Genomic DNA, 14,569 nt, shown 5'->3' on the forward strand with positions numbered 1-14,569 from the left:
TGCTGTGCCATTAAATAAGGTCATGGCTGGGCTTTTATCTTAGTTCCAACTTCCTGCACTATCCCCATATCCCTTGATTCTCCGGGCACCCAAAATTCATTGATCTCAACCTTGAATATGCTCAGTGACTGAATAGTCACATCTCTCTGTGATAGAGAATTTCATCCATCCATAACCCTCCTGACTGAAGAAGTCTCTATCGCAGACCTAAATGGCTGACTTTTTCCTGCCAGAGACCACATCCTCCCCACCTCAAAAATCTCTTAGTATACTTTTCAACGAGGTAATTTCTCATTCTTCAAAACTCTAGAGAACACAGGCTTAGTGATTTACTGCGAGTTATTTATGTTGAGGGAACATCTCAAATCTTGGCACTAAGCATTAAATTGCCAGGGCTGAAGTTACTTCTCAGCTTGTGCTTTCTGTAGAGAAAAAAAAGATGAGTTACATTTCCTGGCTTGGGAATTGGAACTTGCAGGATGTGGGAAGTGACACTGGTTCCATGTTCTGGGAACTACTGGGTTAGGCAGGAAGAGAATGGAATGAACCTGAATTTGAAAGTGATCTATACTGGGAAGATACAATGTCTGATTGCCCAGGGATACATTTATAAAATGTAAATTATACTTATTTATATACAGCTATAAAACATAAATTAAACTTATTTATATGCCTTTATAAAATATATACTTATTTCTATACATTCATAAAACAGATTATACTAATATCTATACATTTATTAAATATATTCTTATTTATATACATTTATAAAATAGATTATACAAATTTATGTACATTTATAAAACATATACTTATTTCTATACATCTATAAAACATTTATATCCATGTAAAAAACATATACTTATTTCTATACATTCATAAAACAGATTATACTAATATCTATACATTTATTAAATATATTCTTATTTATATACATTTATAAAATAGATTATACAAATTTATGTACATTTATAAAACATATACTTATTTCTATACATCTATAAAACATTTATATCCATGTAAAAAACATATACTTATTTCTATACATTTATAAAGCAGATTATACCAATTTTTATACATTTATAAAACAGATTATGCTGATATCTATATATTTATAAATCAGATTTCTGTCCGTGTGTAAAACAGGCACGCAGCCCACACACTAGTGTGTGAGATGGGTTAGGCAATGTTCTGATGCAGTGTGAAGACCTGAAATCACTGACGCGCGTGCCCGCCAGGAACGGGGGCGCGCGTTGTGTCGGGCAAGCGCATGACGTGCCGGCTGGTCCCTGCACGGGCACGCGCAGGCTGGGTGGAGGAGGAGGAGGAAAGGGATTTTGCTGTGTGTGTGAGGCAGAGACACAGAGGAAGCTGGAGCTGTCCTGGCTGGAATGAGAGGCAGTGGCTCCGCAATGCAATCGACAAGAAGCTGCAGCTGGAGCCAGCTGTTGGTGCCACAGGCTGCATCTGGCTGCCGGCTGGCCAGCTCTCTCATCCTGTCTCTGCTCCTAGTCGCTGCGATGGTGTCAGGGCTCCCAGTCTGTGGAAAGGTGAGTGCCCAGCTATTGCTGTGTGTCCCCTGCTCTGTCTGCCATGATTTAATGATCAGAGATGCTGCATTCTCCCTGTGGGGGGACAATACAGCGACCAGGCTATTTATTTACCCACCGGATTCCTCTTTCTCCAGCCAGTAAGCGTTTGGAGCATCCTCATCCCTTTAATTCATCAGGGACTATTCATCATTTCCACATCTCTGATTTATTGTATTTAAAAGAATCCCTTTAAATTAATTTGTCAATCTGATCACAGCGACTTGATGATTGTCACTGAAACCTGTTATTGCAGTTTCCAGGAAGCTGCCTCTGAATTTAAACTGTGCTGCGTTTGGTTTCTGTTTTGTCAAATGCTCTTAAAAAAAATCCCACTTTGGTGAATGGCTAATCTTCTGGCATTATACTCTAAAGTATTGAAGAGTTATTTTAATGGCGTTTTGAGGGCCATTTACACTGAAATCAAGTTGGGAGTTTTGAGAGGTTTCCCTCTTCCCCCGCTGTGCTCTGAAGCAACCTGTGCAGCTGGTGCCTATGGCCAGGACTCGAACGCACTCTGTCTGCCCTGATTCCCTGCTCAAAGCTTTTGCTTTTACTGTTCCAGACGCCCTGTTTTGTCCTGATAACAACATGAGCACACAACAGTTCCCTAAATCCCACAGTGCAAATGCTCAGCATTATTATAAGCGATGTTATTATCTCTGTTCAACAACCAGTTGAGGTTTTTGGCTATTTAAGCGACAGGTCCGCCTGAAACCAGATGAATGTTATGTCGTGTGAGCGTTTCAAGCCATTCTCAGATCTGTAAATAATTGAGTATTACATGATGACGCAGATTTTAAGTGTAGGTTTTTCTGAGTTAACCTTTGAAAGTTTGACCAAACTTCCATTTAGTTTCTCAGGGAAAGGCGGCATTAAAGGGAGGGTGTTGCAGTAACGCGGGGAGGAGGAGATTTTGGGAAGTTACCCAGCAAGTTCGGTTCTTGGAAAAACCTGGGACACCTGTTCCTTCAGTTCACCTGCAGCACTGCCCATAATGCTCAACTAATTTTCCCTTATCTGTTGTAAAGGCACAGTATTTATTTTAGCTAAAATTAAGCACACTGGGGAGATAAAACAGATGAAGTAATAGTAAAAACAAGGAGGCAGTTTTATGACTAATAAAAAAGAGAAAATGCTGGATGAACTCAGGAGAGTAAAAACATTAACTCTGTTTCTCTCTCCACAGATGCTGCCGGATCTGCTGAGTTTATCCAACGTTTTCTGTTTTATTTCATATTTCCAGCATCTCTGGCATTTTATGGATACTCTATCCTTTAAGTGTCTAATAATAGGACAGGTACATATTGTATGTAGCATAGATACACCTACCCCGTCCCTCATTGTCCTGTGTGGGATGGTCTTGATGATGTGGTGAACGTAATGACCGTGTATCTCGAATTATCTCCCCATTATAGTTTTTGAGTGCATGTGTGGCATTGTAAAGGTATTTTTTTTAGTGCTTGGCCACTTTGATAATTTCTGTATGCTCAACTGCATAACTTATGATGAATATTGAGAGTAAAATCAAGCCTTAAATTTGTTAAAAGGATCAGTCTAAAAAATGACCTGCAGTAATTTACTGTTGATATTTCCAATTATTCAGCTTGTAAATTGGCATCATGGTCAATTTTACTTGTCAGAGAAAATCACAATTGTATCATAAAACCACTTCAAACTGAGAGGTAGAAAATGACAATGATGCTGGTGGCCAGTGGATTATTATGTAGGTAACTGTGAGGTTACAGAGAATCTCAGAATGGTTGCAGTGCAGAAGGAGGCCATTCAGCCAGTCATGTCTGTGCTGGCTCTCCAAAGCAACAGTTTACCTAATGGCACGTCCTGGCCTTCTCAACGCTGTACATTCTTCCTTTCCGGATAATAACCCAATCCCCTCTTAAGTGCCTTAGTTGAATCTGTTTCCACTACAATCTTAAGCAGCGTATTCCATATCTTAACCACTTACTGTATGACACCCTTGATTGTTTTTCTGAATTACCCTAAATCTGTGTTCTCTTGCTCTCGATCTTTCCACCAATGGGACCAGTTTCTCCCTACCTACACTGTCCAGACTCCTTGTGGTTTTGAACACCTCTATCAAGTTTCCTCTCAATCTTTTCTTCTCCAAGGTAAACAGTTCCAAACATCTCCAATCTATCTACACAATTGGTATCCCTCATCCCTGGGAACATTTTCACGTGTCTTTTCTGTGCTTCTTGTCTTTCCTAAAATCTGTTGCCCAGAACTGAACATGGTACTCCAGTTAAGGCTGAACCAATGTTCTATATGCTGTTCAAGGGGTCATCTACTTTTGACATAAAGGGGTAGAGCAGGTGCTTTTTAAATGGTGAATATCTAGAAACAATGGCAATCCGTGGAGACTTGAGGGTTCAGGTACATTGATCATTAAAATGTTATGAACAGTTAGAGAAAATAATCTGCAAACTAATGGAAGGTTAGCCTTTAAGTCAAAAGGATGAGAATACACGGTGGTGGATGAACGCTGTGGTAGACAATACCAAATCTTGGTTAGACCACAGCTAGAGCGCTGACAGCAGTCCTGGGACCACGCCTTAAGAAGATTACATTGAACTTGAAGGGAGCGCCATGTTGATTGACCAGAATGATCCATGGCTTCAACAAAGTCTAAATTATGGGGGCAGATTACAGAAATTGCCTTCTTTTAAATTAGAAGGTTAAGAGTGATTTGTTTAAAGTTATTAAGCTATGAAGGGGAACAAACAAAATGGATAGTGAGAAACTGTTTGCATTAGTTTGGGAGTCTAGGAATAGCTTATTGTCTAAAAGTTAGAACCAGATTTTTACAGGAGTAAAGTTAGGAAGAAAAAGGTCAAAGTGAACAGAAGCACCTTAAAAAATGAATCTGGGGAGCTAGTTATAGTAACAAGGAAATGGCAGGAAGTTAAACAAATATTTGGGGCACATGGTGGCAACGGTTAGCACTGCTGCCTCACAGCTACAGACCTGAATTCGATTCCCAGCTTGGGTGACTGTCTGTGTGGAGTTTGCATGTTCTCCCCATGTCTATGTGTTTTTCCTCTGGGTGCTCTGGTTTCCTCTCATAGTCCAAAGGTGTATGGATTTGGTAGCTTGGCCATGATAACTTGCCCCTTAGTGTCAGAGGAATTAGCAGGGTGGATGTGTGATGTTGAGCGGGTGGGTCCTGGATGGGATTGCGGTTGGTGTGGACTCAAATGATGGGCCAAATGGCCTCCTTCTGCAATATAAAGATCCTATGATATTTTGCATAAATTTTTATGATGGAAAATACTTTGAACATTCCAATAATAGTAAAGAATGCAGAGGAGGAATTAAATATCATTACCAGAGAAGTCGCATTAGACAAACTAATGCGGCTAAAGGTAGATAAGTACCTTGCACTGATGGTTTGCATCCCATGATCCAAAGGGAGGAGCTATGGAGATAAAGCACGCATTGATTGTAATTTTCCAAAACTCCTTGGGTTCTGGAGAAGTACTAAAAGATTGGAGAACTGCCTAAGTGACATCCTTATTCAAAAGAGAGGGAGGCAAAAAGCAGGTAACTGTAGGCTGATTAGCCTAACAGCTATTAAGAACACCACTAGGAGTGGGCCATCTGGCCCCTTGAGCCTGCTCCGCCATTCAATAAAATCATGGCTGATCTTTTCACAGGCTCAGCTCCACTTATCCACCTGCTCACCATAACCCTTAATTCCTTTACTGTTCAAAGACTTGTCCAACTTTGCCTTAAAAACATTCAACGAGGTAGCCTTAACTGCTTCACTGGGCAGGGAATTCCACAGATTCACAACCTTACACCTTTGGGTAAAGAAGTTCCTCTTCACATCAGTCCTAAGTCTGCTCCCCCTTATTTTGAGGCCGTGCCCCCCTAGTTCGAGTTTCACCTGCCAATGGAAACAACCCCCCCCGCTTCGATCTTATCTATTCCCTTCATAATTTTATGTGTTTCTATAAGATTCCCCCCTCATAAATTCCTCATAAGCCAACCCTCTCAACCCGGAATCAACCTAGTGAATCTCCTATTTTTGGAAAAATGGTGGAATCAATTATAAAGGAAGAAATTGCACATTTGAAAAATCATAATCTTACCAAACAGTGTTCACATGGCTTCATGAAAGGGAAATAGTGTCTGACTAAGTGGTTGAGACTTTCTCAAAAAAACTCCAATAAGAGTGGAAAGAGAAGAACTAGTAGATGTGTTGTATTTGGACTTCCAGAAGGCATTTGACAAGGTGCCTCACAAAAGATGAAGTCATAAGATAAGCATCCATGGTTTTGGAGGTGGTATGTTGACATGGATAGAGAATTGGCTAATGGACAGGAAACAGCGAGTAGGGATAAGGGGTTCTTTTTCAGGTTGGTGATGTGTAACTAATGGGGTTCCATTGTGCTGGGACTGCAACATTAATGACTCGAAGGAAGGAAGCGAATATACTGTAGTTAAATTTGCAGATGACACAAAACTAGGTGGAAAGGCAAGTTGAGAGGGATATAAATGGTTTACAAGTAGATATTGATAGGTAAAGTAAGTGGGCAAAAAGGTGGCAAATGGAGTATAATGTAGCAAAATGTGAAGTTGTTCATTTTGGAAAGGAGAACAAAAGAGGGATTGTTATTTAAATGAAGAAAAAGTGCAGAAAGCTGCAACACAAAGGGACTTGGGGGTACTTGTGCATGTTGATCTCAACAATCCTCTATTCTGATTTGCTTTCGAGTCTCCTTCAAGATTTTGATTAAAGTAAAAGTGAGGTGATAGAAAAGCAATGTAGATGTAAATGTTGCATGGCATTTGTGTCACCGCCATGTACAAGTGATATCCTGGGTCATTCTGATTTGCCGGTATTTGTTTACAAATAAGTTTTCTTTTATCTCGATTTTGAATTGAGCACGGCTTGTGCGTGAATTGCCTCTTTGTTAAGTTGACACTCGTGTCTTCCTTTGTGTGTTAATGTACAAGATTAAATACAAAAGGTTCAATAGAACCTACACAATCCACCCGTCTATTATTTAGCAGAATTTTAACAGGACAAAGCTTTGTGCAAGGGAAAGCCACATTACATACCATCTTTTGTTATTTGTATTTCATCACTTTCTTGCTGAATAGAACTGTGTAATGTTCTTCTGTTTAGTGTGTTTAAAGTATTTGTAAGACCAGAAATTGAGGATTCTTGGAGACAGTGACAATCAGCTTCATTATGGTGAATTTAATTGCAAAATTTATAATTATACTTGTAATACCTATTGACAGACTGGTTACATATTTAATCCTGCATTATATATCAAATAAGGCAACGTGTTTAAATTAGTCTTTTTGGTTAGGTTTGTTTTATGGAATAGTCATCAGCACACAGGTTTGAAAAATGAGTTTCCACAATTAACCCCGGAAAAGCTTTCACTGCAGCAGCTACAGCATATGATGCGTTCTGAATTATTGTTGCTGTTTTTGTCTCTTCAATCTTGTGTTGTTTACCCATCTTCCATCTCGAGCGGCGTTCTATAATGATGTTGAATAGGCACAGAGGTACCAGCTGTGCCATTGTGTATAGACAGCAAGATACAAACCAATATTAAAAGGATGGAGCACTGATGGGTTCAAGTTGAGGTGGAGGGAAGAGGGACAACGATGGATTGAAAGTTATTGGACAGTAGTGAAATGTTTCATTTAGACACCAATCTTCAAAGTTTCACCCAGTCCTTTGTAATTTTGGTAGAGAAAATGGTAACTGGAACCTTTTATCTATTAAATGGGGGTGGGGGGGTGTAGATGAATTAAACTAGTTTTGTAATTTTTCAGTAATGATTAGTAAAATCAATCAAAGGGTTTATGTTAGTTCCTCGTTGCTTAATGTCAATAAATGGAACAGGTCCTTTATTAGTTGTTGTCCATCTGGAGAAGTGAACAACACCTTTCATAATATTTTTGAATCTTTGAGGATGTTGTACAGAGGATTAAGGAATTAATTGGTTTTATTGCTATGATCTTGATGAGATTTAATTTATTATTGTCATGTATTGGTATACAGTGAAAAGTATTATTTCTTGCACGCTATACAAACAAAGCACATCGTACATAAAGAGAGAAAAGAGGGGGTGCAGAATGTGGCATTACAGTCATAGCTAGGGGTAAAGAAAGATCAACTTAATATGAGGTAGGTTCATTTAAAAGGCTGATGACAACAGGGAAGAAGTTGTTTTTGAGTCAGTTGGTATGTGCCCTCAGACTTCTGCATCTTTTTCCCGATGGAAGAAGGTAGGGGAGAGTATGTCCGGGGTGTGTGGGGACCTTGATTATGTTGGCTGCTTTTCCAAGGCAGCTGGAAGTGTAGACAGAGTCAATGGGTGGGAGGCTGGTTTGCATGATGGACTGGACTTCATTCACGACCCTTTGTAGTTTCTTGTGGTCTTGGTCAGAACAGGAGCCATACCAAGCTGTGATACATCAGGAAAGGATGCTTTCTGTGGTGCATCTGTAAAGGATTCATGTGGTTCCCACTGTTAACATGGAAAAGTACTTTTATTAGTGCTGATATATCTCAGACTTATAATGTTTAAGTGGCTAGTATACTTCCTCCATACCCTGCATAAATCTAATTGCCTCAAAACACAATAAAGTTTTTGAAATGCACCAATACTTGAACTATTGCATATCTGTGACAATTGCAGTCAAAACTGCTGAATCTAAGTTGTTTTCCCCCCCAGGATGATGCCTTTATTTGAAATAGCATGTTGATATCATTGTAGAAAAGTGTTTTAAGAAGAACATAAGAACATAAGAACATAAGAAATAGGAGCAGGAGTAGGCCATCTAGCCCCTCGAGCCTGCCCCGCCATTCAATAAGATCATGGCTGATCTGTCGTGTCTCAGTTCCACATTCCCGCCTTCTCCCCATAACCCTTAATCCCCTCGCTTATCAAAAACCCATCAACCCGCGTCTTAAATATATTTAGCGAGGCAGCCTTCACCGCTTCAACGGGCAGAGAATTCCAGAGATTCACCACCCTTTGAGTGAAGAAGTTCCTCCTCAACTCTGTTCTAAACCGCCCCCCCTTTATCTTGAGGCTGTGCCCTCTAGTCCTACTGTCTCTTCTGAGCGGGAAGAGCCTCCCCACCTCTATCCTATCCATCCCATTCATCATCTTATATGTCTCAATGAGATCTCCCCTCATTCTTCTAAACTCTAACGAGTACAAGCCTAGTTTATTCAGCCTCTCCTCATAGTTCAACCCCCTCAACTCCGGTATCAGCCTAGTAAACCTCCTCTGCACTCCCTCCAAGGCCAAAATATCCTTGCGTAAGTGCGGCGACCAAAACTGCACACACACAGTACTCCAGCTGCGGCCTCACCAGTGCCCTGTACAGTTGCAGCAAGACCTCCCTACTTTTATATTCAATCCCCCTCACTATGAAGGCCAGCATCCCATTTGCCTTCCTGACCACCTGCTGCACCTGCAGGCTGGGTTTTTGCGACTCATGCACAAGGACCCGAAGGTCCCTCTGCACCGTCGCATGCTGCAGTTCTTCGCCATGTAAGTAATAGTCCTTCCTACCATTATTCCTACCAAAGTGGACAACTTCACACTTGCCAACATTAAATTCCATTTGCCAGTTCCTGGCCCATTCGCCCAGCCTATCTAGATCCTTCTGCAGACTTTCCACACCCTCCGCGCAATTTGCCGTTCCACCAATCTTGGTGTCATCAGCAAATTTCGAAACCATACACCCGGTTCCCCCCTCCAGATCATCTATATAAATGGTAAATAGCTGAGGCCCCAGCATCGACCCCTGGGGCACTCCACTAGTCACCAATTTTTATTGCATGTAACTAAAGGATTTTCTGCAATTCAGGTTGTATTCTGCAGTTTTATTCATATTCCTGTGAAATCACAAATAATTAACCTGAATCAAAATTTCACTCTGAATTAGATGGTTACACATTTTTCATATACTAAATCACGTAATCCAAGGTGACTCTTCAGATGAGATTTGGATGAGACTTTAAGCAAAAGCTACTTTTGCTTGACAGTTTAGATGGAAGTCAAAGATCCCAAGGCACTATCTAATGAGTTTCTAATGGGAGTTCTTTCAATATTTTGGACAATATCCCTGCCTCAATAAACACCACAAAAATCAAATTAAAGAGACACGTATACATTTGCTGTCAGCTGGATCTTGCCTGATGCAATTTAGTTATGTAACAGTACGCTGTGATCCAAAAAGTTAATGATAATACCAAACAAAGAAAAAACATATAATTGCACAAAGATGGGTAGCAGGTCAGAAGATTTAACAGAATGCCAATTACTGCAACTCAATTCAATAACGTCATTTTCAAGCATAAATTCAATTTCTTTTTGCACTTGTGATAATTTTATTGGATTCAACCTAAAAGGATGTTGCTTGATTGGAACAGAATTTCCACAACTACATTTTTCATTATTTACCCCCAAAGCTAGTTTTATGTGACTGTAATTGCACTCTCAACTCCTTTGACTCTTGTCTGGGAGGTAACTCAGAATTTCACTTCCTCATTATCCAATTGAATTCAAGGAAAATCACCGAGTCCTTCAACTTCTCTTCCTTTTTATGATTCATTACTACTAATACTTCTTGTTTTTGGTTATCCTTTCTATCAAAGTACTTCCTGAACATATTTATGTGATTTTTTTTCCTTCTATCTGGAGTTATCAGATAATCCACTTTACTTAGTATCTTTAAAACTTGGTAACGCACGTTAAACCTGGCTTTTAATGGCTCAGTTGACACTGGCAATAACACCAACACATTCTCTCCAGCAACAAAGCTACGAATCTTTGCTTTCTTACCTGCTTCTGTCTCCATTACCTGCTGTGGTATTTTAAATGCTCTCTCACTAATTCATATGCTCTATTTAATCTTTCTTTGAACTTTGATAAATAGCTCGAATGTGGTTTCTGAATTCTTACTTATTAACTTCTCCTGAATTAGTCTCAAGTGACATCCTCACCTCATGACCAAATCAATGGACTAAACTTTGTTGAGTCATTAGGTACATCTCTGTATATCCCATCACATTGATATTATACAACAGTAAACAATGCAGCATTCCAATTTGAGGATCAATTAAAAAAATTATTAATAATTCCCAAGTGCAAATCCTTTATGTAGATGGTAAACCACCAGTAGCAGTCCTTGTGGAACATCACACCCACAGTTGCCAATCTAAGTAACTTCGTTGAAGCTTTGCTCCTGTTTTCCGATTTGGATGGTATATGGGCATTGCAGGCTAGGCCAACTTTTGTTGTCTATCCTTAGTTGCAATTAGGAAGGAGGTGAGTGTCACTTTCTACAGCCACTGCAGTCCATCTGGTGTAGGTACAGCAATAGTGCTGTTAGGATGAAAGTTCCAAGATTTAGACCCAATGACAGAGAACGGACCATGATAAACTTCCAAGTCAGGATGGTGTGTGGCTTGCAGGTGGCGATGTTCCTTTCCATCTGCTGCCCTTGTCTTTCTATCTGATACAGGTCATGGGTTTGAAAAGTGCTGTTGAAGCAGCCTTGGTGAGTTATTCTTATTGTAGATGGTACACGTTGATGCCATTGTGTGCCAGTGATGGAGGGAGTAAGTGTTTAAGGTGAAGGTGGGGTGCTAATCGAGCAGCCTGCTTTGTCCTGAGTGCTGCTGAACTTCTGAGTGTTGTTGGAGCTTCCATTATTCAGGCAGCTGCAAAGTATTCTATTCGACTTGGTGGACAGACTTTGAGGGCTTAAGAAATGATTCAGTTCAGAATTCCAGCTTCTGACCTGCCCTTTAGTCACAGTATTTATATGGCTGCAGTTCAGTTCCTGGTCAATGTTGACCCCTCAATATGTTGATGACAATGCACTTGACTGTTAGGGGAAATGATCATCTGTGTGGCACTTGCATGGCATAAATGTTGCTTGCTACTTGCCAGCTCAAGCCTGGGTGTTACCCAGGACTTGCTGCCTATGTAGACAGACTGCTTTAGTATCTGACGATTTGTAAATGGCATTGAACATTGATCAAACATGTCCACTTCTAATTTTATAATGGAAAGAAGAATATTTGTTCTCTTACTCATTGTGTTCTGGCTTTAGTCATGATTTGTCGATGTGAAGTCTCATCAAAGGCCTTTTGTAAATCCAAATATATTATTTCTTCAAATAATTCAATAAGTTGAGTAAAGCAGGTGCTTCCCTTTTGTAATGAGTGCTGTTGCATTATATTAGCCCTGAACCTCCTCACTCCTTTGAGGTCCGAACCTCCCCGCCACCCCCCCCCCCCTCTCACTCCTTTCCCGAGGCTCTGTTGCCACCCCCACTGCTATCACCTTTAGGCAGCCAATCAGCATTAGTGCTCCAAGAGGCCTCGCTCCGGCCCATTTGATTTCTCTAACTCTTTGCAAATTTGACGTGTTTTGACTGGCATTTCCCAGTCACATGGCAGCTGCCAGCTTCGTAGACCCCCTGAAGACCCTTCACGGACCTTGGTTTGGAACCCACTTGCTAGAGTCTTCGTGATTGTATGAAGCAAAACAATCTCTGCATTGAAATACTTTCTTTTTACTCTTTTATTTTCTTTTTTTTTGAGAATAGTGATGATTAAGTCATATCAATAGCCCTGAATTTGCTGATCAAATATTAACAAATATTTGGGATGTAAATCAGCGGGAGACTTGTGGTAAGGAAGAGATTACCTGTGAATTTCCATGTGGGTTCTGGTTGATTTCTGCTGTTTTCTTTGACAATGGGATCGCACCTTTCAACTTCCTGTCATTTGGAATGTGCTACATTTGTGCTTTAATTAGAGTCATAGAGGTTTACAGCATGGAAACAGGCTCTTCGGCCCAACTTGTCCATGCTGCCTTTTTCTAACCCCTAAGCCAGGCCCATATCCCTCTATACCCATCTTACCCATGTAGCTGTCTAAATGCTTTTTAAAAGACAAAATTGTACCTGCCTCTACTACTACCTCTGACAGCTTGTTCCAGACACTCACCACTCTCTGTATGAAAAAATTGCCCCCGGACCCTTTTGTATCTCTTGCCTCTCACCTTAAAGCTATGCCCTCTAGTTTTAGATACCCCTACCTTTGGGAAAAGATATTGACTATCTCGTTGATCTGTGCCCCTCATTATTTTATAGACCTCTATAAGATCACCCTTCAGCCTTCTACGCTCCAGAGGAAAAAGCCCCAGCCTCTCCTTATAACTCAAACCATCAAGTCCCTGTAGCATCCTAGCAAATCTCTTCTGCACTCTTTCTAATTCAATATTCTTTCTATAATAGAGTGACCAGAACTGTACACAGTCTTCCAAGTGTGGCCTTAACAATGTATTGTACAACTTCAACAAGATGTCCTAACCCCGTTATTCAATGTTCTGACCGATGAAACCATGCATGCCAAATGCCTTCTTTACCACCCTGTCCACCTGTGACTCCACTTTCAAGGAGCTATGAACCTGTACCCCGTGATCTCTTTGTTCTATAATTCTCCTCAACGTCCTACTGTTAACTGAAGAAGCCCTATCCTGATTTGATCTACCAAAATGCACCACCTCGCATTTATTTAAATTAAATCTAGACAAAAGTGAGGTAATGCATTTTGGAGGGTCTAATACAGATAGGAAATATAGAGTAAATGGCAGAATCCTTCGGAGTATTGATAAGCAAAGGGATCTGGGTGTACAGGTACACAGGTCACTGAAAGTGGCAATGCAGGTAGAGAGGGTAGTCAAGAAGGCACATGGCATACTTGCCTTCATTGGCCAGGGTATTAAGTTTAAAAATTGGCAAGTCATGTTGACGCTTTATAGAACCCTGAGGCTGCACTTGGAATATAATGTTCAATTCTGGTTGCCACACTACCAGAAGGATGTGGAGGCTTTGGAGAGGGTGCAGAAAAGTTTTACCAGGATGTTGCTGGTATGGAGGGCATTAGCTATGAGGAGAGGTTGGAGAAACTTGGTTTATTCTCACTGGAATGATGGAGGTTGAGGGGAGACCTGATAGGAGTCTACAAGATTATGAGAGGTATAGACAAAGTGGATAGTCAGAAGCTTTCTCCCAGGGTGGAAGAGTCAATTACTAGGGGGCATAGGTTTAAGATGCGAGGGGCAAGTTTTAAAAGAAATGTATGAGGCAGATTTTTTACACAGAGAGTGATGGGTGCCTGGAACTCATTGCTGGGGGAGGTAGTGGAAGCGGATATGGTAGTGACTTTTAAGGGGCATCTTGACAAATGCATGAAGAGGATGGGAATAGACGGATATGGTCCCCGAAAGCATAGGGAATTTCAGTTAATTCAGGCAACATGGTCAGTGCAGGCTTGGGGGACCAAAGGGCCTGTTCCTGTGCTGTAATTTCCTTTGTTCTTTGTTCATTGTAAACTCCATCTGCCATTCATCAGCCCACTGACCCAATTGATCAAGATCCCGTTGCAATTGGAGATAACCTTTTGCACTGTCCACTATACCACCAATCTTGGTGTCATCTGCAAACTTACTAAGCATGCCCCCTAAATTCTCATCCAAATCATTAATATAAATTATATAAATATAATATAAATTGTTCACTAAAATCCCCCCAAGAAGTTAAGTCTGGTAATTAGTAACATTAATGACTGCCAGCTCCCCTCAGTTGTCCAGGAAATGAACAATTTGAAATATGGAATCTGTCTTTCCTCCAGGTTTTCCAAATTTTAGGAATTTTTTTAACAATATATAATTTAAAATTATATTTTTTTTCCTTTCTGTCAACTTCTCTTTCTAAATCTGACCTTTCTTGCCCTGTCTTTATTTCTCTTTCTGAACTTGATTCAATATTTAGTTTTCTCCCTTGAAGTCCTTCCTATGTTTATTTCTGATTCTTTGAATCTGGTTAAGGAGGTGCCCTGTTTCCTTCCTGCGCTGTTACCAGCTCCCACTTCCAACAATCTTCCAGCATACTTTATTTGA

General features: G+C 40.4%; 1 protein-coding gene across 1 annotated transcript in view; it reads left to right on the forward strand.

Moving 5' to 3' along the window:
• Positions 1-1,347: 1,347 nt before the first annotated feature.
• The window catches only part of elapor2b (endosome-lysosome associated apoptosis and autophagy regulator family member 2b), a 106,009-nt gene continuing 92,787 nt past the window's right edge, over positions 1,348-14,569 (forward strand). The window contains exon 1 of the mRNA XM_080207774.1: positions 1,348-1,550. Coding sequence (XP_080063900.1) covers positions 1,392-1,550 — 159 coding nt within the window. The 5' untranslated portion in view covers positions 1,348-1,391. The remainder of the gene's footprint in view (positions 1,551-14,569) is intronic.

Source organism: Carcharhinus amblyrhynchos, chromosome 19 (genome assembly GCF_965287045.1).
Source record: "Carcharhinus amblyrhynchos chromosome 19, sCarAmb.v2.hapA, whole genome shotgun sequence".
Lineage (NCBI taxonomy): Eukaryota > Metazoa > Chordata > Chondrichthyes > Carcharhiniformes > Carcharhinidae > Carcharhinus > Carcharhinus amblyrhynchos.